A 23,887-nucleotide genomic window follows, 5' to 3' on the forward strand; every position below is an offset into this window, starting at 1 on the left:
GCTCCCCTGGCTCGGCGGGGTGACCGCCAGCCTGCGGCCGCCGCCCTCGCCGCAGACGCAGCTGTCAGCCAGGGGCTCCCCAGACCGGAAGCCGGAGCGGCGCCCAGCGGAGTGGCTCCCTGGCTGCGGCCGTCTCCTCCCAGGACGTTTAGAGGGAATGAAGGAATTTGATTAGCTTTCTCTGGCCCAGGCCGGAGAGCCTGATTCCCAGGCGGAGTGGGGGGGCGCGTGGGCGGCGTGTGTGTGTGCGCAGGCTACGTTACTGCAGGTCCAGGGGACCTACGGTGCTCCCAGGGGACCTACAGTGCTCCCAGGGACCTACAGTGCTCCCAGGGACCTACAGTGCTCCCAGGGGACCTACGGTGCTCCCAGGGGACCTACGGTGCTCCCAGGGACCTACGGTGCTCCCAGCGGCCCCATCACTACAGGCGCCGGCACAGTTTGAAATAGGGTCGTGTCAGTCAGCTGGAAGGTGAACGGTTCTAAAAACACCCACGGATTGAGTCTTCCGGGACGTCTGAGCATCCCCTTGCGAAGCGTGGCCTTGGCGGCTTGCTTAACCTCCGCGACCTCAGCCCCGGCGATGCGGCACCTGCTGCGGTGGACTTCTGTGCCCCCTGAGCGCGCTCTGCTGATGCTGCTGCACGAGGCCGGGGCGGGGGCCCGACCTGCGGGCGCGTCCCCGGGGCCACTGCGCGCCGCAGGGCGCCCACGCCTAGTCCACCGAGTGCGCGGGCTCTGAGGTTTTGCTTCTTAAGGCAGATAAAAGCCACATCTTTCCTCTTGAAAACGCCTAACTGGCCAGTGTTCCAGTTCTCCGACAGAAGTTCTACTCATTAATCGCAAGTGGGTCTGGAGGGTTATTCAGGGACCGTCCCGCCATTAGGTGGCGAAAGTCGAGGATGTCAAGGCGGCAGGGCCGAGCAGCGTCCCTTCCCAAAGCCTTGCACGCTAGTGAAACCGGCGAGGAAGCCCAATCCAAATAGGATGAACTAGGAAAGAATTGGGTGGCCCTAAAAACGGAAACTTTATTTTTTGAGAACTTTTCTGATGACATGGTCTGACGTCCGCGAAGCGCTACGTGGCAGGCAATGTTCTTCGTGTTTTACCCGCATTGACCGACGCGCGCAGGACTGAGGTTCGTCCCTACGCTGTCCCTTCGCCACCGACGAGGAGGCAGAAGGAAGGACTGGGCCGGGGCTCTCCAGCCAGCAGCGACCGCGGGGCGCGCCGGCCCCGCTGACCCCACCGTAAAGTGCCCTTTGGTTTCGCTGCCCCTTCCCTCCTCCTGTGACCTCAGAGCCCCTCAGCCGCTTGCTCCCAGGGCGCAGGCCCGTGCGCGGGTCACGGCCACAGGTCAAGGCCAGGTCAAGGGCGCTGCTCCCTGCGCAGACCCGTGGCCTCTCCCCCCCGAGCAGAGAGCCTGGCGAGGACGAGTCGGAAGCCGCTGCCTTGCCACGTCCTCGCGGGTCCCCGTCCTCGCCGCCCTCGGGTGACAGGGGCTGCCTGCCTTTCAGACGACGGCCCTTCAAGGTCGGTGCCGTGGCCCTCGCGCTCCCCCTGCGCCCGGCGGCTCCGGACGTGCGCGTCCGTGCGCGCGAGGGCTGTCACTCAGGGCAAGGCGTACAAGGAAAACCATCCGGAAATGGCATTGGGAGCCTCGAGCGGGACCAGATGGCAGGCTTGACCCAGCCTGACCCGCGGTGCCGCTCCTGCAGCCGCGGGGCCCGGCTCACAGCGGGTCAGGTGTCGCCGCTGCCGGGGTGGGTGACGGAAGCCCGCGCCCGGCCGCACCGATGGGGCCTCCCCCTCCCTGCCCCTTCCTGAGGCCCGCAGGTAGCCCAGCCGTGACCGGGCCGCTCCTGTGCAGCCAAGCCTGACAAACAGACCCGGCGGCAGAGGCTGGGGCGCCAGGCAGGGGCCCCGGAACACCTTGGCCCCCACCCGCCCAGCCCACTGTTCAACAGGCGTTGCCTGCCGGGCGGGGGAGTCTTGCCACAGCAGAGAACTGTATTTTCACTCAGAATTTTCTAAAATCCTTTAAAAAATATCACAGCACGCCCCTCCGTTTTCTTTGTGAGTGGGAAGGAAAGAGAAGTTGGGCGTCACGGCAATCGAGTGTTTGCTGAACTGATGGTTCAAGCGGCCTGTGTCCGCGATTATTTCCAGAGCCCACGCTTCCTCCTGGGCACAAGAGGGGCGTCTGCGCCCCCAAGTCTGTCTCTAGCTCGGTTCCCCTTCCTCACTCTTGCGAGCCACCAACCTGCCCCCAAACCCTGCGCTGCACCCCTCGTTTCACACAAACCGAAGTTACAGAGGAGATGCACGCAGGGTGGAAGTCTGCGCCTTTTTGGTGAACTGAATGAACCACGTGTCATTGTGAAGTGAGTGGGGTTTTTTTAAGTATGCTTTTAATACCAAAAAGTCAGATGTGCAATTAGTACTATTATTTAAAATTTTTCAATTAGAGTTGACATTCGAAACTATTTTTATTAGTTTCAAGTGTACAGCATAGCGATTAGACAGATGCATAATTTACAAAGTGATCCTCCCCCCGGGCACTATACGTAGTTACTGCGATGTTGTCGATTATATCTCTGCTAACGCTTTTTGCCTTAAAGTCTGTTTTACCTGATGTTAGCATAGCTACAGCAGCTTTCTTTCAGTTAGCATTTCTCTAGTACATTTTTTCCTATTTTACTACTTTTAACTTTTCTGTGTTCTTCTGCTTTAATTAAATCCATGAAGTTCTTTTAAAAATCTAGTCTATTTTGTCTTTTTCCTGTGGCACTTAGTTCATTTACAATTATTGGAAATATGATCTTTAAATTTATTCCCACTATCTTACTTTGTGCTGTATGTGTGCCCTGAGCCCCCTCGTTCACACCCTACTTGAGATGTGGAGTGGTCAGCCCATGACCACTGACTCAGAAACACTTGAGCTTAAAAGGACATTGAAAACCATTCAGTCCAACAATCCACCCAGGCGCGAGCACCCCGAGGGAAAAGAGACTCAATTCGCACTTGCGCTAAATGCCCCCGGCACCCAGGTCCTCAAATGCCCCTGGCACCCAGGTCCTCTCGCCTCGCTCCCGTGATGCTCTTTCCATAACGAGAATATCGCGTTCAGGAGCTCGGCGGCGCCCCTCACCAGCACGGACGTGACCGTCTCCATGGCATGGGCCTGCAGCACCCTACAACTTTGCTTTGCCAGTTCCGTGCAAAGCGTGTGTGCGTCGCGCATGTGTTTTCAAACACAGAGCATATGACGTATACCATCTGAGTCAGAATGAAAAATGCAAAATTTAGATTGTTCAGCTAGTTCATCCTTCATTTTCTGTTCCTGTTAAGTCATAGATTAACAAAAAAGGTCGGGAAAAAAATGCGTGCTTTCTCGTTTAGATCTGAAAACCGACTTCTTAACCTGAGGTTATGGGGCAGCAGAGCACGGGTTACCCCAACACCGACATGATAAGGCCCTGCTTTGATGCTCTCGGGGTCACGTGGTTGCTGGACGAGCCTAGACACAGGGCCCGGCCGGCGCAGTTGTCGCACTGTGTCTCTGGCTTTGGTAACGAGGCGCTAGGTGCCCCGCAAGGTGTCTGGACCCGGCAGCCGCTCAGTCCCGCAAACTCGGACAGAGAACGATTTCTTTAATAAAGAGAGGACAGACAAAAAGATGTGTTAATCAAATAACTTTTCACATTTGTCAGGCATTTTGTGCGGTCAGTAGGTTATTTTGTCCGTGAGCTTACTTGACTGTAATAGCACACTGGGATATACTCGTGTTTACATAAGAACCCTCTGAACTCCACTGCGGTCAAATTGCCATAGAAGTAGGTCCACCCACCCGTGCGATAAATCTAGGAAACTGGGTTTTCTGAGATAGCACCTCTTTATATTTTCTTTGGCAGCATACTTGGTGGTGAAGAGCTTTAAATGTGGCACCCGTCACTGCCTGTCTCCGTTGGACTTACACGATGCCCCAGGCCTCAGGGGCAGACTCAGGAGGCCGAGCTCGGGCGCCTGTGCTCTCTGCGGGGGCGGGGCATGGAGGCCGGACGCTCCCTGCAGCCTCCAGGGGGCACGAGGTGTGGCGCTGACGTGACATGTGCTCAGGGGGAGACGGTCCCCGCCCGATGTCGCGCCAGCGACTTCGCTGTGGGTGACCGCGTTTTGCACCGGCCCCCGACCCCCGCGGCCTGTGCTCCCCCATGCCCCGAGGAGCTGCGGGCGGAGATGGGGCCCGGGTCGCTCTACACAGCCCCTGACGACGTCCCGGCGCCGTCGTGCGGTTCCGCGCGCTTGCCGTATTCGCCCTCTCTGCGAGGGTCTCACGGATAATCGACAAGGCTTGGGTTAATCATCTCTCCCCTTCTCTGCTCACCAGGTGCTCGGCTCCCAGGGCCTCTTTCCCTGAGGATCGATGTCTTCACCCAGGTAGCCGAGCACCGAGGACCCGGGACACGGGACTCATCGCGGGCAAGGGCGTCACCATGAACGACCACAGCGCTGTCGCGGCGCTCCTGCAGGACTGCCAGCGGGCGCTGGAGCAGCTGTCCGCGCAGGCGCCGGGCCCCGAGGGGCGCGCGGACGCGGACACGTGCTGCGCAGGTGAGGCGCAGGGACGCCCAGGGGCGCAGGGGAGGCGCGGGGACCCCAAGGGTGCAGGGGAGGCGCGGGGACCCCAGGGGCGCAGGGGAGGCGCAGGGACGCCCAGGGGCGCAGGGGAGGCGCGGGGACCCCAGGGGCGCAGGGGAGGCGCGGGGACCCCAGGAGCGCAGGGAAGGCGCGGGGACCCCAGGGGCGCAGTCCGCACCCCGCCGCCCGCCCGCTGCCCCCGCCGGGCCGCGCCGCCTCGGCCCGGCCCCGTGTGGCTGCTCCCGGCAGATGACCACCGAGGGGCCGGTGGGCTGCTGGGCCCGGGGAGGGAGCCCGCTCGTCGCTGCGAATCGCTGTCAGTTCCGATTTTAGGCTCCAGAGAGCAGGAGCCGCGAGGGGCAGTTCAGTTCCGGACGAACCAAGGGCCCGAGGCGCCCGCGGCCTTTCGCACTGCGCCTCGCGCCGCGCCCGCGCCCGCAGCCGTCGGTGGTGTCCGTGAGCGCGTCGCCGCGTCCGTCCGTCCGTCCGTCCGCCCGCTCTGGGGCGTCCCCGCGGCTCGGCCAGCCGCACGCGCGAGCGGGACGGACGCGCTCGGACCGGCCGCGGCGCTGGGGCGCTCGGCTTTGCGCCCACGTCCCCCCCGCGTCCCCCCACGTCCCCCTCGTGCCTCGGTTTAGATGAGTCCATGGGAAGTTTCGGCCGCGGGGCCCCGACGGGTCCGGCCACGCTTGTCCCCTCGTCAGCGGCCGCCGAGAGGCGCCCTCGGGTCCAGACCTCGCTGTGGCGGCAGCGCGCGCTCCCCGCCTTTCCGTGTTTCCTGTGCGTTTAATGTCACGGTTGGTCACGGGGAGGGGGGGTGGGGAGGCATGCCCTGCAAAGCGAAGGCTCCCGCGCGCCACGTGCGCTGTCCCCTGGCGGTGCGCGCGGGTCGCCCCCCCCCCCCGTGGCCGCCAGCGTTTCCACAGGGGCACTGTCAGGTGTCTGCGGAAGTTTAATTTTTATAAGCTGTCGTTTGTGCCCCTTTCAAGATAAAACGTCCTGAGCCCAGCCGTGTCGCACGGGGGTCTGTGCGTTTCCTTTCTTTCCCAGGCGGATGCACTAGCCGGAGGAGAACGGGGGTGCAGAGGTGGACTCCAGCCATCCGGGCCCCCTGCTCTCGGATGCCACACCTTCCTGCCCGACTGCCCTGCTCGGCTTAGGGCGGAGCTGGCCAGGGCCGCCCGGGCAGCTTCTGGGTTTCTCCCCGGAGCCGGAGCCGGCCCCGCCCCCCACGCGGACCCGCCGGTGGCCCGGGAAAGCTTTTTTTGCCACCAAGGTGCTTCATCATGTCGTTGGCAACTCGACAGCCTTTTCTTTGTCTGCAATTTCCTTACCTGAACTCTGACCTTTTCAGCTCTCATCCCCAGCGAGCTGAGGACCCTCGTCCAGGAGGCAAAGGAAATGAAGTGGCCTTTTGTGCCTGAGAAGTGGCAATACAAACAAGACGTGGGCCCAGAGGACAAGACGAACCTGCAGGACCTGGTGGGCGCCCGGCTGCAGCAGCTTCTGGTAGGAAGAGCCCCCCGCGCCCCCCGCCGTCCCTCTGACCCCGCCAGGCACTCAGCCTCAAGTGTCTGACAGATTAAATTTCCCTGAAGCATGAGACGCCCCTTCCCGTCGCCTCTGCCACAGTGACTGATGCGGGGTCTGGCTTTCAGACGAGCGTGGCAGGCCAGAGGAGCTGTGGTGAAGGCCGCACCAAGGACAGTGAGGAGGGGAGGCCGAGGGTGGCCGGGTCGAGCCGGGGACGCTCACGCCTGGTCGGCGGGCCTCGGCGTGTCGCACAGCATTTGTGTTTTGACACGCTGTTTTCTAAAAGCTTTTCTCAGAAAAAGTTCGCCACCGTTTCACCGGCGTGACCTGCAGCTGGGTCCCCGTCTGCTCACTGGGCCTTGCCGTGCTTGCGGGCTGGTGGAAGGTGGCGCTCACGGTTGTTGGGCTGACTGAGGGTCCCGTTCAGTTTCCTGCCCTTCCGTGCACGGGGGTCACAACTGGGGAAACCAAGTCACAGCGCTTGTGCCCAGGTCTCAGGGTCACTGGTGGCAGCTGGGAGCTGGTCCCTCCACCCGGCCAGCGGGCGTGACTCAGCAGCCACAGCCCGGAGCCTCCGGCGCCTTCCTGCGAGCGAGGCCCCCGCACGGCGCTGGGTCTGTCTGGTAAACACTGAGAACTCGAGCTCCCCGCGAGCGCTCTGCTTCTAGCACCTGAGCGTGTCACAGTAACCGGAGCGGACTCCACGCTCGGCGGGCCCCATGCCGGCGTCAGAGCCAGACCCGCCCGACACGGGATGGCCCAGCCGAAAGGACCAATTGTTGTGAGATTCGGTTTTCACCTGAAAAATAGTTTCAGACTGCCGAGTCCTCTCGCTTACCTTGTCTCTTTTTACAGTTTTTTTTTAATAAATCTAAGTTTTCCTCACTTTTTTTCTTAAAGGAATCCTTCCCATAAAAGTGTTTTCCCTCCACATTTAAAATTAGCATTACATTGAGAGTGGAAACAGCGTGTCTTTAAGTTAATTCCACAAATGATAGATTAAAGTTAAGCGTAGAACACTGAAGAAAAAGGCAAGGCATAAACTAGTATTTTTCATGGCGCCCGAGGTGGTGCAATTCGGGGCCACGTACGATGTCACTCGCTCAGGCTGAACCTGCTGGAGGAAAACGATGTGCTTGGAGCTTGGCCCCTGAGCCCCATCGCTGTGTGGGAACGCGGGATTCACGGCCCCATCGCTGTGTGGGCACGCGGGATTCACGGCCCCATCGCTGTGTGGCCACGCGGGATTCACGGCCCCATCGCTGTGTGGCCACGCGGGATTCACGGCCCCATCGCTGTGTGGCCACGCGGGATTCACGGCCCCATCGCTGTGTGGCCACGCGGGATTCACGGCCCCATCGCTGTGTGGCCACGCGGGATTCACGGCCCCATCGCTGTGTGGCCACGCGGGATTCACGGCCGGCCTCCCGCGCTGTCTGCACCAGCTCGCGGGCTCGGGAGCGTCCCTCCCAGGAAAAACGCCTGTGGACCGGCCCCGAGGAGCCGGGACCCGGCAGGGTGGTGCGGCCGCGGTGCGCAGGCCGCGTGTGCGGTGCCGTGCCCGCTCCCCAGGTAGGCGGCCGTCTCCGAGTGTTTGTTGCCGAAACATCTGTTGATAGCTGCAGCTGCCCTGTGGGACAAAGCGTATCGTGGGGCTGTAGGCCGTAGGGACCCCACACCCTACCTCACGCTAGTCCCGGACCATTCAGCGGCGTCCTCCGGGCCGGGGTTACCAGCCTCGCCGCCGCTCCTCGGCCACCGAAATGCCCCCCGGGCTTTGAAGTGCGGGTTTCGTCCTCGGCGGTGATTTATATTCCAGGGCCATTGTGCCGTGGGGAAGGGGGGAACCTCTTTTGTTTTCTGTTTAATTGTATATCGCCTGACACTTTGACCTGTATTATTAGTATTAGTCAGAAAAAGGATTTTCTCCTTCTCTTATTTAAAAATAAAATTTCAAGGGAAAGCCAGCTCTCCTTCGGGTCCTTTCTCTCGGAACAATGTTTACTTCTGAGAGGGAGAGATGAAAAGCCCGGGCGTTCTCTTCAAGTGTCGGAGGAGGGCATTTCAGGTTTTGAAAGAGAACAGTGAAGCTCTTATAAATATCATTCAGCAGAAGCTTTGATGGGTTTTTCAAAAGTGTCGGAGGCATTTAGCTTCTGTTGGCTGCATTTCAGGCCCCGCGCGGGAAAGCCCCTCGCTGCCCGGGCTCCGGGGGCCCCCGGCCGGCTCCGTGCGGGCACCCCCTTTTGTGTTCAGCAACTCTCACTTCTCTAGAAAGAACAATTTCTACGCAATTAAAAGAAAATATGAAAATAAAGCTTCAGAGAGGGAGACAGACAAAGGGTGAGCCTGGGCCGGCTGTCTGCGGCTGGGGGCGCTGAGCGCAAGGCCGGGGGGAGCTGTGTGCCAGGCCCCGTGGTGCGGTCTCCCTGCCGACCGGGGGTCCCCACGCCCCAGCCCGTTTCTGTGTCCTCCACAGGGACACTCAGGGCAGCTGCTGTCGCTGGCCGCAGAGGGACCGGGGGGAGGGGAGGGCCTTTGACATTGTCTTTTCAACTCACGACCGTAAACGTGGGTCTCCACGCAGCCTTTCTCCACACGTTTTTGGAAAATGTGTTTCCTTGTAGTTATTTAAAGAGAGACCAATAAATAAATAAATATAAATATTTAGTTGCTTTCTTATGCTATCATGGGTGAAAAAGCGTTGTGGACGAATAGTTTGATAAATCTGGCTTTAGAGTAACTTGTTCTAATATGTCTCTCCAGATAACCTTGGTGCCTTTAACACGCCGATGTTTTCATTTCTGAGCTGCTTAAAGGGTCAAGAATCAAAACACAAACATAAATGCAGAGCTGGTCATGCCGGGATTGCAGGCGCGTGTTTCAGAAACGCCCGCTACGATTCTCAGCGAGAGCAGTACGGGCAGCGAAGGCCAGCTAGTGCGGGACGCTCGGCGGTTCGGGAGCGTCCTCCTGGCCCAGGAGACGTCCTCGGACTCCGGAAGAAGCCGTTTCCGCAGGCTGCAGATGTCACGCTGAGGACAGGGGACGAGAGCCGCGGCCGGTGTCCCCGGATTGTGATCCTGCAGCAGCGGATTTTCTCAGACGAGGTTTCCGCCGTCGGCTGTGTGCTCTCAGGTTTCGATCCCTTAGGTCTTTTCCATCAGGATGCAAAAGGCAAAGTGAATGCAAACGGCGCCTTCACGCCTCTGCTCAGCAGAGCTCTCCTGGGTGTCGATGTGTAACGCAGAGAGCCGCACAGGGGGAGTGGCGGGCCCGGCCCGTGTCCTCGGCCTGCTGCCTGTCAGAGGCCTGCGTCGGGGCCTTCGCTGGCCGCCTGACACGCGGCCGGTGACAGCTTCTTCCAGTCCCCACAGGCTGGGTCACGTGACCCGCCTTAGCCAACGGCAGCCGGTTAGAAGTGCCAGGTGCCAGGCCCACGTGGTTGTGAGCCTCTGTGCGGCCCGCGATGGGCCCTGTCCGGGGCCAGGGAAGGAGCAGGGCCACCCCTCAGTGCCAGGCGGGACGGGTGGACCCGGGGCAGCCCCGGGGCAGGAGCCACGCGGCCCCCGGAGCGACACGGGGGTATCACAGCGCATCGCAGCCGTGCTGGGACGTGAGCCCATTTCTTAAGTTGGCACTTTGCAGTCTACCTGTCTGGGCTTTCTACGAGACTGTCACGGCAGGGCTAACCCTGTCGATTAGGCGTCATTCTGCTTGTGCGGATGTGGTTCCAGGGGTACGAGAATCGCAGTGACCAGGGAGTCCCAAGGGCTCCGCTAAGTGTGCATGGCTGTTGAAATCGCAGCAGGCACCATTAAGCTCTTAATCCTCCGTGACCAGGATCGCTGTGCGGATACGTGAAAGGCCCTGGGGACAACGGGGTCCCCACGGTTCCTTTGGTCCTGTGTGTTGGCAGCTATTCTGGTACATGGTTTTGGTGACAGTGACGACCTTGACCAAGTTCAGACAGTGTGGGTGCAGGTTCAGGAGCCGACGCGGGGGCCGCTCTGCCTGGGTCTGAGTCCGTCTGTCCCGCGTCGGCCGCGTCGTCCTGGACAGCTCGCCTAAACAGCTGGCTCCGTTATCCTGCCTCTGTCGAGGGACCACATCCCGACTTCGTAGGTTACCAGAGGATCGTCGAGTGGGTGACGTGGAAGCTTAGGGTGGTGCCTGGTGCTTGACTCATGGCAGCTGCCGTTACGATGTAAGCCCAACGGAACACTATAGTCACAGCTACGCGGCAGGACAGTCGGACGCTAGGATCAAGTAGAGTAATCGAGCCGCCATCCGCATTTTGCTAGCAGGACGGCAGACGGGGTGGGGGGGGTGGGGGGCGATGTGTTCTCAGAGTCGGCTGCCGACACCGGCAGGCAGCCTGTCAAACAGGCCCACGCTTTACCGCTCCAGATGCCCTGCCGTATCCGCAGCGTCTGCCGAGGCATCTAGCATCTAGCAGATGCGCAGTGAACGCTCTTCTCCCTAAGTCGCGCTGCGGCTCCCCTGTCCACGGGCCGGGCCGCAGGCACGAGCCCCGCTCAGGGCCGCGCTCACGGGCTCCGCCTCGGCTGGCCCCGCCCTCGGCCCCCCGCATCCCAGCGACTGCCGACTGCCGCCAGCCGGCTCCTGCTTTTCATGCCGTTTTTGTTTCCTGTGGGGAGACCCTCTAGGAAACAGTTTCGCTGTGGTTTTGTGGGCCTTTTCACAGTGCAAAAGAAGAAATAGGAACCCCAATTTCTCAGGCTTCTCTAAGATTTCCTTTTTACTGCGCATGACATTGGCATCAATAATACGTATTTTTGTAAAAACACAAACCATGACGTTGGCATCAATAATACGTATTTTTGTAAAAACACAAACCATGATGTTGGCATCAATAATACGTATTTTTGTAAAACTACGAACTTTATGCCCAATGACAAGAGTCTATATTTTTTGGGCAAGCTAACTTGCAAAACAAGTTAGCCTGCTTCGCTCTTCAATTATTTGGTATTTTACTGCTTGAAAAAAACTGATCCATTGTTATTTTCACTTCTGCCTCGTATAACAATAAGTCACGATGTGAATTTGAAGCGGTGCCGAGGCTGGCACGTGTGCGTCTGTGAAGGCGTCGGGGCGATGACAGGAGGGCCGCGCGGCAGCCCCCCCCCACTCCCCCCCCCGGCGGCCCCCCGAGCCCGTGCGGCAGCCCCCCCCCCCCCGGCGGCCCCCCGAGCCCGCGCGGCAGCCCCCCCCCGTTTCTGCTCGTCCTGCCAACACCCCCCCATCAGCCCCCCGGTTTGCTGGGCAGCAGCGACTTCCCTTTGCCGGGCTCCCGCCGACCGCAGGACCAGGTGGCTTCTGCTCCGAGTCCCCGAGTGCCCTCCGTGCAGGGCAGCAGCCATGTCACGGCTGTGAGCACGTCAGGCTTGGAGCTGGCGCGGGGCCCAGACTCGGCGCCCACGCGAGGGGCCCGGGAACAGCGCACGCGCCCCCGGCTGCTGTGCCCGAGGCCTCGCGGGCCGGCAGCGTTTCCCGCGGGGTGCGATTCCCGCCGTCCCTGGGTGCGCGGCCACCGCGGCCCGTCCCTCAGGTCCTGCACCCCCCGCGGGGAGCTACCTGGGGCCGCGCGGCCCAGCGCCCTGAGCCTGCCGCGAGGGGAGGTGAGGCGGAGGGCTCCCGTTTGCCTTTCATCTCCGGTAACTCAGTGTCGGTTCAACACTAAAGTGACCCTGTCTCAAACGGTCACGTTTTGAATCCTCTGTGATGGCCGGTGGGTCGCGGGCCAACACCGGGCCGGGCAGAGCCCTGAGCGCCGCCCCCCGCCCCCCACCCCATCCCCGCGAGTCCACGGCCGGCGTCGGGGCTCGTTCTCGGCCCCTTCGGGGGTCGGTGCTCGTCCGTGGGACTCTGGCGGCATAGCCAGCACGTCCTCCCCGTGGGGACGCCCCTCGCGTCGTCACCGCCATCACCCCCGTCCTGGAGTCCGAGCCCCTCCGCCTGGACATTCGCTGGCCGTGGAGGGCTCGGCTCAGCTCCCAGGAACGCCACGCCCCCCACTGGGCAGCTGCGGAGGCTGTGGGAACGGGGCGCAGCCCCCTGAGCCGCTGTGCCGCGTCCCCGGCACGGGAGGGGACAGGCGTACCCGGCGCGGGCTGCCCTGCGCCGGGCGCCCCGGGCCGGGCGGAGACGCAGGCCGGGCTGGACGGGGCGGAGGCGCCGTGCAGCTGCGAGCCCCGGGACGGGCGCCCCCTCCAGAGCCCCACAGTGCCATTGAAGTGCTATTTTCCTCCTGAAGACACACAAACAGATGCAAACTTCTGTAAACACTTTGGAAATGAGTTCAGTGAGTTTGGCCTCTCGGCCGCGCTCAATGGCTGACAGAAAAATGTCTAATTAGTGCGAGTGGGAATAATAGGGCCACTTGGAGCCCTTCCACCCTCCTCCCAGCCTACTTTCCAAGGGACTCAAAGGGCCTTTGTCTGGCGGGTCACCCTCTCAGGCTTTTGTGCTGACGTTAGGAGGGAGGGGGAGGGGCGGGGGAGCAGGCGCTGGCCTCGCCCAGATGCGGGGGCTCCACGCGGGCCTCGGGGCGCGGAGGTGTCTGCGTGGCGGCTCCCAGGGGCCGGGGCCGGGCCTGGGAGCAGCCGAGAGCCGCGCAGCACACGGGGGACGCCGCCTCCCGCCACGGCGCCTGCGCTGCTGCCACGGAGCCCCCCCCATCCTGCCCGTGTCCCGCACCCTCGCTCCGGAGCCGGGGAGGGAGGCGCGGCGCGTTTACAGGGCAGACGGAGCCTCAGCAACGGCGCAGGCCGCACCGCGTCCTTCCCCTTCTCCCCGGCGATGGCAGCGTAGTTCAGGGGCTGTGCCCGCGCTCCACTCTGGCGCCCCGGAGAGGGGGCGTGGGCCGGCTCTTCCCATTCCCCCACCGTCCTCCCCGTGGGCCGGGCCGCGTGCCGAGCGGTCACCCCGTTTCCCCCACTCCTGAGATGGCACCGCACAGCGACACCAGCCCGAGTCCCCGGCGGGGGCACGGACAGCCCGAGGGCCCGGGCAGCTTGCCCCGGCGGGTCAGGAAGCTCTGTAGCCCTTCGCAAGGCGCTTCCGAGCTTTCAGAGTGGGCCTCAGCCGTCTCCCGTGGGCGGCCCCGCAGCACTGCGCCCCGCACCCTGTGACGACAGCGTTTCCGGCTCTGGCAGGCCACAGGGAAGCCCCTCGGGCGTGGCCGAGGGTGCAGAGCACTCGGGGCTCCCCACGGCCGCCGGGGTGTGCAGCGGCGCGGCTTCTGTGGAGAACAGCACGGCGGGTCCTCAGAGGATCAGCAGGAGAACCGCCCCGTGGCGCGCAGCCCTGCCGAGTGCTCGTCCAGGACTGACACTCACGTGCGCTCACAGCAGCCGCGTGGAAGCAGCCCACGCGTCCGCGCAAGGGGACCGCGGTTCCTCCACGCGAGGGACCGTGGCGCAGCCTGGAAGAGGAGGCGGCCCCGTCACCTGCTCCGGCACGCGGTGCGGGTGTCAGGCCAGGACTGCACAGAGCGCTGCGAGGATCCAGCCAATAACGGTCTCCGTCCTCAGTTCTGGAGGGGACCGAGTGTCACTTAACAAGCCTCAGCCGGACAAGAGGTTAAGTGCTACCTTTAATTCTGGAAGGCGTGACCTTGTGCTAGCTCAGGGGTCCGCCCCGTCAGCCCGATCTTGGCGGCCCGCCCGAGCGGTCAGAGCGCCTCCCGCGGCGGCTTCGTAGGTGAGACACACGACGCACCGGGCAGCAAGGAGCCCGGGTCCATCAGACTCTGTCACGGGAGGCAGACGGGCCGCCCGGCCGGCATGCCCGCCCTCCTCTGCCCAAGTCGCCAGCGAGGGGTCCCCCAGCAAGGGCGCAAGGGGCAGCAGGCGGCAGCAAGGTCAGGAGCCCGGACACCGAGGGGCGCTGTCCACGCTCGCTCTGCGTCCTCGGAGTTTAAGGACAGGAAGGGCGTGTCTGCTTCATTCCCAAACGGTGGGGAAAGGAAGGGAAGACAGGCTTTGGCCCAGGCTGAGCGGGCCTCGCCTTCTCCCCGGCCCCGGCCCCTCTGCCGGGCTCACGGAGGCGCGCGCTGTCCTCCAGGTGACCCTGAAGGCCTCCATCCTGGCCGGGGACCGCGCCACCGCCGCCGCCATCGTGTTCCTGAGCGACCGGCTCCTGTACGCGCTCGACTTGTCGGCCCAGCTCCTGCAGGTGGCCAAGCGGCTGCACAGGCTGTGGCCGGACGTGCCGATGGCCCCGCAGGTGGTCATCCGCCAGGCCCGAGTGGCCGTCAACGCAGGTAGGCGCCCTCCCGTGGCGGTGGGGGCCGGGGCCTTCCGGCACCAGCAGACTCCCCCCAACCCCGTCCCTCGGCTGCCCCGTCCCCTTCTGCGGGGCCGCCTGGCCGTGCCAGCGACAGAGCTGGCAGACCCCTGCAGTGACCCCGGGCTCTGCCGCCCTCACGACACTGGGCTGCGCCCGCCTGGGCCTTAAACGGTCCTCGGTGCCTGTCGCTTTGAATGAAACGAGAAGGGAGGCTGGCGGCTAACTAGGGCGTGGTGGCCGGAGCGGCACCGGGGAGGCCGCCCCAGAACCGCGCGTCTGCTCACCGAGGACGCGGCCTCCCGGCCCCGGGAGGGAGGGCGGAGGGGCCGAGGGGCGGCAAGCCGCCTTCCCAGGCAGAGCCGCGGCGCGGCCGGCCGTCTCGGCCGTCGTCGTCGTCTTGCTAACCCGGCCCTTTGAGAGGTTCGAACAGCTTCACCTCGTTCCTTTGAAAAGGGGCAGCACTGACCGCACTGGACGCGCCGGCCGCAGCGGGCGTTTCCGAAGCCGCCGCGTCCCCTCGAGGTCTGGCGGCTGCGCCGTGTCCTGTCCTGCGTAACCGTGGGGACAGAGTCACACGTGGGAAAGTGTCTCCTGTCAAACGTCCCGGATGTGGGACACTTCATAATGCTCGACCGCACAACCAGTGGTCCTTCTGAAGGCGTGGGGGGCCGTGCAGGGTGAGCCGCGCGCCCCGAGGCACAGAGGCCTTCAGGGGGGACTGGCCCGGCAGGTGACAGCAAGGCCACTGTCACCAAGGCGGACGGCGTAGGAGTGAGGGGCGGATGCCAGCGAAGAGGTGCCGGGGCGCGCCCCGCCCCCCCCCAGGCCGCGGGGGGCTTAGAGGCTCCCGGGGGAGGGGCAGGGGGCGGGCGACTGCGCCCCCCTGACGGACAAGCAGGCCGGAAGCCCCGCCCCCCGAGCGGTTGGAGCCAACGTGAGCAAGAGGCTCAGGAGGAGCCTCCGCGGGCCCTGAACACCCGTGGACTGCAGTCGCCCCCGAGGTCCGCCTTCGCCCCGCGGGCCGTGTCTCCGCCCCTTCCTCTCCCTGTCACACACGATGCAGCTGTTGATCTTACCTAAACGTCCCCACGAGGGGCCGCGGTGCCCGCGGAGCAGGCGCCGCTGCCCAGAGCTCGGGCCCAGAGCTGAGCGCGTGGCCTTCGCCGGCTTCTTTTCAGGGAAACTTCTGAAGGCCGAGTACATCCTGAGCCGTCTGATCAGCAACAGCGGAGCGACAGGTGAGCCAGCTCCCCACCCTGCCGGAGCGCCGGCCCACCATGGCCGGCCAGTGACCCAGAACCACCGGGCACCGGACGTCCCCAGGACGGGGACAGGCCTGCCACCGGCGGATGGCGTGGCTTTGGCCAAGCTGCTGACCTTATGTCTCCATTTTCTCTGATTAGAAACAAAACGCAACGGCCGAGCCTTCCTGTACCCACTGCGTCCCGTGGGGAGTGTCATTAACGCGCAATGTGAGAGCAGGTCACAGGCCCCGGGAGCAGCCTCCCCGAGAGCCGGGCGGGGCAGCCAGGCACTCGGGAGGGTGAGCGCAAGGCCGCGTGGGTTCAAACAGCTTGGAAATATGTTTGGCTCCATAAGAACTGTAACGAAAGAGGATTTTTGACATTTAATCATACGTGAAAGGAAGCAGCTCCTAACGGTTAGGTCGTAAGTGACCGAAGCCTCCAGATAGCTTGTCTGAATTTCCGGGTATTTAACTCGAACACCCAAGTTTCCCAAATTTCGGCTTCCATTACCAGTAGACCTTCGGGCTCAGGGTGCTGGGTGAGGGCCCATGCACCTTGGCACCTGTGGACGTCGCCGGGGGCGGGAGGCTGTGTGGGATACAAACACTGACCACACACCCTCGTTTGTGGCCACCCTCACGGACACACAGCACACACACTTCCTGTTTCCTACACCCTACTCACGCATGCACACATGCATACACAAGCATGCACACACATGCACATACATGCACACACACAAAACATATACGCACTCATACAGGCACACATAAACACGTGCACACACACAAACATGCACACAGAACACACATGCACACACACAAACATGCACACAAAACACACACATGCACACACACAAACATGCACAGGCATGCGTGCGTACATACAAACACGTGCACACAAACATGCATACACAAACATGCACACAGAACACACACATGCACACACACAAACATGCACAGGCATGCGTGCATGCATACAAACACGTGCACACACAAACATGCACACAGAGGGTCACGTACAGTGACGGGGGGTGTGGCGGTGAGTGACTCCACCACTGGCAGATTCTGGCACTGCCTCCGCCACACTCTTGCCCACCCCCCCCCCATGGGGTCTCTGCAGAAGGCGTGGCCGTGAGCACAGGGCAGGGGCCTTGCCGACCCTGGTGCGTTGTGCGCATAGGTCCTGACACCGAGACCGGCTGGGTGGGGGCGGGCCGGTTCCCACCCTCTTGAGGCAGCCGGGTGGCAGAGGCGTGGATGCCATGGGCTCGCCAACCTGGGAGGCCTCGGGCAGAGGTGCCGAGGCTGAGACTTGGGTGAGGGGGAGGGTGGTGGCCTCCAGGGCAGAAGCCACGTGGGGTCGGGCCACTGGCAGAAGGGGCGCGGGGGGCCGGGGCAGGGAGCGGGCAGGCCCTTCCCAGGGGCTTGGGCCTCACGAGTGTGGCGGTGTCTGTGAGGCGTGCGCTCTCAGGGGCTTGGGCCTCACGAGTGTGGCGGTGTCTGTGAGGCGTGCACTCTCAGAGGCTTGGGCCTCACTGAGTGTGGCGGTGTCTGTGAGGCGTGCGCTCTCAGAGGCTTGGGCCTCACGAGTGTGGCGGTGTCTGCGAGGCGTGCGCTCTCAGAGGCAGCTGTGAGCATCATTTTAGTCCAGCAGCTGCTCCTGCGACAGCTCAGGACCAAAGTGCTTCTCGTCCATCTCTCGCCGCAGGGACCTGGCCGTACAGAAGGGAGAGTGACAAGGTCCTTGTGCAGTCAGTCTGCGTCCAGATCAGAGGGCAGATCCTGCAGAAGCTCGGTGCGCCCCTCACACCTGCCCCCGAGCCCCGGAGGTGGCCTGCGAGTCCTCGCCCAGCCCTGCGGGCCGAATCCGGCTAAATCTGTGAAGCCCACTTCCGTTTGTGCGCACACTGAAACGGGAATGACACTTAGGTCCCAACAGACATTTTCTGGTTGAGTTTCGTAAAAGAAACTTAGCCCTGTGTATTGCGGCTGCTGACCGCAGGCTTCCCGGGGTTGCCTCTGGCAGCGAAGCCGACCGCTCCCGCCCTTCTCTCCCAGGGTTGTGGAGCGAGGCCGCGGAGCTGGTGTGGGCCTCCGTCGTGGGCTATCTGACGCTCCCTCAGCCGGACAGAAAGGTCGGTGTCGCGCCGCCTCCCTTCCTTCCCGCGTTTGTCTCGGTGGCCGTCCCCATGGCACAATGCCGTTTGCCGCTCGGCAGCTTTGCCGGTGCTACTTCCGTTGCTCCCGCGTGGGCACAGGGCTGGGAACATCCGACGGCTCCCCCGCGCCTGCCCCGCCTGCTCACGGCTGCGGTCCTGGCGCGCTTCGGGTTTCTGCCCTCGTTTCTGAGTTTCTACCTGCATCCTCGCTTGTGCCGAGCCAGCGCCTGTTCGGTTGCATGCGTAGCCTTCGCGTGATTCCACGGCAAAGCCGGGGCGCCAGGTTGCTCCCCTGTAAGATCCTTTCCCTTGAGGTAAGTGAGCAGACTCCAATTTGTGCCTGGGAAAGTGAGCGGCGGCGGCAGTGGTCCTGCTGGGTGCTCCCATCCCGGGGCCGCGTGGGCTCTCCCCGGGGCTGCGTGGGCTCTCCCCGGGGCCGCGTGGGCTCTCCCCGGGGCCGCATGGGCTCTCCCCGCGGCCGAAGCCCCGGCTGTGTCTGCACCGCCGCCTGCAAGCCGGGACGACCGCGGTGGAATGCGGGGACTCCCACCAAGGCCACTACGGGACGGTGTGTCTCCACCAGGCCGGTGTCCTCGGGAGGCAATGGTCTCTCGAGCCGTGTGGCATCCAATTTACTGGGGTGACCCTAGTGTCGCCGTGACAGTGATGAGAGCGGGGCTTTGTGGGGGGGCTGGTTGTGGCCTGTCAGACGCGAGGTGAGGTGATGACCGGCCGAGAATCCAGCCTGTCTCTCGTGTTCACGCCCAGGGCATCTCCATGTCCCTCGGGATCCTGGCAGACATCTTTATCTCCATGAGCAAGAAAGATTATGAGAAGTTTAAAAGCAACGTGCAGACGGACTTGGTAATCATCACCTGCCGAACCTCGGGGCAGAGTGGCCGCGCGGCTGCCGGCCTCGTCCTCGCTGCCCGGGGCGTCCTCTCCCGAGCGGTGTCAGCAGCTGTGGGGACAGCTCCTGCGTGTCCCGTTTGCTGTACCGGTGCCGCGCCCAGCACAGGGAGGGCCCTCAGCAGACGAGGGCTAAGGGAGGAAGGGCAGCATCAGAGCGATAGGTTCCGTGCACCCCAATTACTTCCTTTCGAAGAATAGGGGGTGGGGTGGAGGGCGCGGGGGTGCAGGGTAGGGGGGGGCGGAGGTGCCGCAGGGGCAGCGGGCTGCGCGGCCTGGCCCGCTCTCTCTCGGCGCTGCTCAGAGGTGGCCGGACGTGCGGCGGGGTCTGAGGGGGAGAGCCCAGGGTCTCCCGGCGTCCCTGGCTGCTGGAGGAACAAGCGTCTGCTCCGCCCGGCCCCACTCTCCCGCAGGGCCTGCTGAAGCAGTGGGGGCACCATCTGCTCTCCGCCGCGGAGGCCTGCGAGCTGGCGGCAGCCTTCAGTCCCTACACGCCCCTCTTCGTGCTCACGGCCATGGTAAGCGGCGCGGGGGGCTGCGGGAGGGACGCGCGGCACTCGCCACGCGCGCGGAGCCGGCCTGGCCGCAGGCGGCGACGTCCTCCGCTCTGCAGCCGCGGTTCCCGCGCCGTGGGGCACCCCGAGGAGCCTCCTCAAAGGACACATTCTACCCTTGGTCCCCGGACCGGTTCCTGGAATTTTCAAATGCTGCCCAGGCAACCGTACTGTGCGCAGGGGCTTGGGGGCCGCTGCTGGCGTCCTGTTATTTGGGGGGCGGGGGGGTGTGCGCTTGCCTGTGGCAGAGGAACTTCTGTCACGCGCACTGTGTCCGCTAAAGCGGCAGCGACCGATGTGCCCTCTGACCAGTGTCCAGGTCACGGCGGAGGGCGGTCACGGCTGGCTCCCCGGCCCTTCTGGCCAGCCCCTCCCCGGGTCCACGGGGAGGACCCCGGTTCCCGAGTCGTTTGAGCGCGTGAATGTCTGGCGCAGGCTCGTTGTCACACGGCGGGAACTTCTCTACCGCGGTTCCGGTGGGGGCTGCGGTTTCCGACCCGCGCCTGACTGTGCGTGCGGTGTCTCCCGCAGAACATCCGCGGCACGTGCCTGCTGTCCTACGGCGACTCTGAGGACTGTCCCCCGGGAAGCAGGGCTGCGAGCCTGCGCGCGGCCGCGCGGGCCTTCGAGCTGGGGCTCCGCGCGCAGAGGCCGCACGCGCCGGCGCGCGGGAGGCAGGCGCTGCACGGGCTGCTGCGGGCCGCGCTGGGGCTGCGCGCGGCGCGCCGCCGGCTGTGCGGGGACTCGCGGCCCGTGCGCGCCGCCGGCCGCCTGTGCCTCGCGGCGCTGGGCCCGCTGCACGCGCTCGGCGCCTGTGCCGCAGGTGGCGACAGAGAGGCCCTCTCCCGCGAGGTCATGTCCGTGGTGGACCAGGTGAAGGGCCTCCTCCAGGTGCGGAGCCTCGCAGACCCAGACGACGCGGCCTGCGCGCTGGCGGGGGCGGAGGGCGCGCCGCGCACACCCGTCTCGCTCGCGCCCGCGGCTTTCCAGAAGGTGCTCGAAGCGGCGTCACAGCGCCATGCGGCGCTGTGCGCAGCGTTCGCGGGCGCTTGCGGAGGCCAGTGTGCCCAGGACGCAACCCCGGCCGTCTGCGTCACCGCGCTGAAAACCGAGACGGAAAGCGCGGGTCCCGGGAGCGCTGACCACAGGCCGCCGGCCCCGAAAGGCCGGGGCGCACCCCCCTCCCGCGCGCCCGAGGGCGGCCAGGGGACCCCCGCGAACACCGGGTGCAGCAACTGGACCCTTCCTGACGCTTTTCAAGGCGCCCTGGACGAGGACGCGGAGACTGAGTCCGCAGGCCACAGCAGGGGGCAGGAGGCCGCTCTGCGTGAGTCCCTGAGTGACAGCCAGAGCTGCGGCTCCTGGAGCAAGCTGTCAGCTCCGAGCTCCTCCTCCAGCTGGGAGGAGGTGGAGGGGCCGCCCCCCGAGTGTGTGCCCTCCACCCGCGACCCCCGTCGTGGCACGGGCTTGGCCTCGGGGTCAGGGCCTCTGGGAGGCGCGCTGCAGGGGGCCGGGGACACGGAGCCCACAGACGCCCCTGCCCACGCCGCGCCCTCACTTGGTGAGGCTCCTCGCGCCCCTACTTCGGGTCACCCCGAGAACACGACCGCACGCCCCTCGTTCCAAGATGAAGAGACTTTTGAAATCATTGATGCGTTTCCAGAGATGAGCTTTGACGCCAAAGACAGGTGTGGGGACGAGGAGCGGGCGGGACGCGAAGGAGGCCCCGGCCCGACATCCAGGGACGGCGCCTCCGGGGTGCGCCCAGGGCGGACAGCGGCCGGCGCGGAGGGCGCGCCCGGGGGAGTCACGGGCGGCTCCCTGCGCAGAGGCCCCGTGGCGGCACGCGGCTCTTCCACGTGCCTGTGGCCTGTTCGGGAACCTGACTCGGGACAAGGCGGCGGCTCCATCCAAGAGCTGGACATTGACCCTGACGCCTCCACGGAGGACCAGCTGCCCCTGGACACGGCCGCACAGCCCGCCGGCACCTGTGGCCGCCCCCGGCCGTGTGCTCTTAGCCCGCGGCGCGGTCGTGCGACCCCCAGTTCCTCCGGAAGCGGCGGCGTTCGCCCCGCTGTCCCCTGCGAGGACTGTGCTACCACCGAGGAAGCGGATGGAGCTGGAGGCAGGCTCGGCTGCGGGCGGCGGCCTCCCGCGGTTTCCCGCGGTTCTTCCGAGGGCGAGGACCCGTGGTCCTCTCTGAACTCCAGTGGGAGTTCTTTTGTCTCGTTGCCAGGGGCGACGCGGCAGGACGTCCTCGAGGCTCGCATCCTGCAGCCGGAGGACGTTGAGAAACTTCTGGCAGGCGTGACACACGATTGGCTGTCCCAGAGACTGGAGAACACGGGCGTTTTTAAGCCCCACCGCCTCCACCAGGCTTACGGTAAGTAGCAGGGCCTGCGGCAGGTGCAGCCTCGGGCGACGGCCCCACACGGCCGCCGGCCCTTCGTGCTGTGTAGGTCCCTGAGGCTCCCGGAGGACGCGGAGCCCTGCCGTGCTCCGTGAGCAAATGGAGAAGTGTGGGCTCCGGGGCCTCCGTTACTCTTTGTGTCATGGACCCTAAGGGTTGCAAAGAAGAGGGGTCACTCAGGCCGCCGCCTGTATTGGGGACTTGCCGAGACACAGGCAGCAAGGGAGACACGACTCTCAGACGACTCGGAAGCTGCCCGCAGTCAGGCTCGGAACCAGCTCTGAAGCCACATCCACTCGGCTTCTTCCTTAATGCTCATGAACGACCAATTCCTTTGATTTCTAGGCCCGGGATTTGACCTAAACAGACACCTCCTGCTGGGGAGCGGAGTCTGACCTAATTAGATACCTCCTGGAGTTTAATAGTCTCATTTTACACCGAAGTCTTTAATCCAGTTTAATTGTTGTCATATAGGTCCAGTTTCATTCTTTTGCATGTAAATATCTAATGCCCCCAACACCATTTATTGAAGAGACCGTCTTTTCTCCATTGAATATTCTTGGTTCCCTTGTCAAATGTTAGTTGACCGTATATGCTTGGGTTTGTTTCTGGGCTCTCAGTTCTGTTCCATTGGTCTATTTGTCAGTGTTTGTGCCAGTACCATGCTGTTTTGATGACTGTAGCTTTGTAACATGGCTGGAAACAGGAAGCGTGATGCTTCCTGCTTTGTTCTTAGAATTTTTTTTGGCTGCTAGGGATCTTTTAGGGTTCCATGTAAATTTTAAGAATTGAAAAATTTTGGTAGGGATTGCACTGAATCTGTGGATAGCTTTGGTAGTATTGAGATTTTAACAATATTAATTCTTCCAATCCATGAACACAAGATGCCTTTCCATTTATCTGTGTCTTCACGGATTTCCTTCATCAATGTCTTAGTTTCAGAGTAGAAATCGTTCACCTCCTTAAACTTATTTCAAAGTATTTCATTGTTTTTGATGCTATGGTAAATGAAATTGATTTCCTTATTTCTTTATCAAAAGATGTTCGTGTATAGAAATGCTATTGATTTTTGTATATCATTTTGTATTCTACAACTCTGCTGAATTCGTTTATTAGATCTAACAGTTTTTGGGTTGAGCCTGTCTGGTTTCTTGTCTATAAAACAATGTCTTCTGCAGATAGAGACAATTTTACTTCTTCCTTTGCAATTCCGATGCCCGCTCTTTGCTTTGCCTCCCTGACCGCTGACTCCCAGTGCCGCGTTGCGTAGACGCGGTGAGAGTGGGTGTCTTTGTCTTGTCCCCACCCTGAGGGGGACCCTTGCAGCCTTTCACCGCCGAGCGTGTTGGCTGTGGGCCTGTTGCGCGCAGTCACCGTCAAGGTACACCTCCTCCACGCCCCTGTCGTGGAGAGTCTTCGTCATGAAAGCAGGTTGGATTTTGTCAAGCTTTACTTTCTCATTGTATTGCACTTACTTTTTATTAGAAGAGGCTCAAATCTCAGGGATGTTCAAAGAAGTTGAAGATTTCAGAAAAGCTGGCTTAGGACCTGTGTCAACTTCAGTCATGTATTGTGATATCCTTTTGAAAATAAGATTCATTTTCATCTCTTTTTTCCAGATGCTCTTTTGTTGAAATATTCTAAGAAATCCGAACTGTGGACGGCCCAGGAAACTGCTGTGTATTTGGGGGACCACCTGGAAGTGAAGAAGACGGGCGGACAAAGAAATGTTTTCTGGGTTCACCATCTCCATCAGGAAGAGATCCTGGGGAGGTGCGCTCAGACGCGTCAGCACCGGCCTGCGAAATGGGCCGGCTCCCCCTCCCAGGAGGGCCTCTCCTCTCATCCAGTTTTCCTTCTGCGGTTTCAGTTACCCTTGGTCAACTGGAGTCTGAAAATTCTAGAAACAAGCAATTCCTAAGCTTTAAAGTGCACGGCACTCTGAGCCGCATGATGAAATCTCACACTGTCCCGCACCATCCTGCCCAGGACACGGATCATGTGTCCGGCGTGTCCGCCCTGCAGGTGCCGCCCACCTGTCGGTCACTCAGTAGCCGACTCAGTTATCGGACTGATTGTCGAGGTATCTGCATCCAAGTCACCCTTATTTACTTGATAA

At 62.6% G+C, this 23,887-nt stretch overlaps 1 protein-coding gene across 10 annotated transcripts in view; it reads left to right on the forward strand.

Annotated features, from left to right (window-relative positions):
* Window positions 1-23,887, forward strand: part of ALPK1 (alpha kinase 1) — a 51,311-nt gene that overhangs the window by 17,858 nt on the left and 9,566 nt on the right. For 3 of the 10 annotated variants that reach the window (XM_036233373.1, XM_036233376.1, XM_036233379.1), the window contains 10 exons: window positions 4,441-4,614; window positions 5,996-6,150; window positions 14,263-14,461; window positions 15,666-15,725; window positions 17,445-17,531; window positions 17,795-17,871; window positions 18,664-18,759; window positions 19,218-19,322; window positions 19,890-21,741; window positions 23,388-23,541. In XM_036233373.1, coding sequence (XP_036089266.1) covers window positions 4,441-4,614; window positions 5,996-6,150; window positions 14,263-14,461; window positions 15,666-15,725; window positions 17,445-17,531; window positions 17,795-17,871; window positions 18,664-18,759; window positions 19,218-19,322; window positions 19,890-21,741; window positions 23,388-23,541 — 2,959 coding nt within the window. Of the gene's footprint in view, window positions 1-4,390; window positions 4,615-5,995; window positions 6,151-14,262; window positions 14,462-15,665; window positions 15,726-17,444; window positions 17,532-17,794; window positions 17,872-18,663; window positions 18,760-19,217; window positions 19,323-19,889; window positions 21,742-23,387; window positions 23,852-23,887 lie in introns of those variants that run through there. The other 7 variants (XR_004954811.1, XR_004954810.1, XR_004954812.1 and 4 more) reach the window with 6 other exon arrangements.

Source organism: Rousettus aegyptiacus, unplaced genomic scaffold (genome assembly GCF_014176215.1).
Source record: "Rousettus aegyptiacus isolate mRouAeg1 unplaced genomic scaffold, mRouAeg1.p scaffold_m13_p_16, whole genome shotgun sequence".
NCBI lineage: Eukaryota > Metazoa > Chordata > Mammalia > Chiroptera > Pteropodidae > Rousettus > Rousettus aegyptiacus.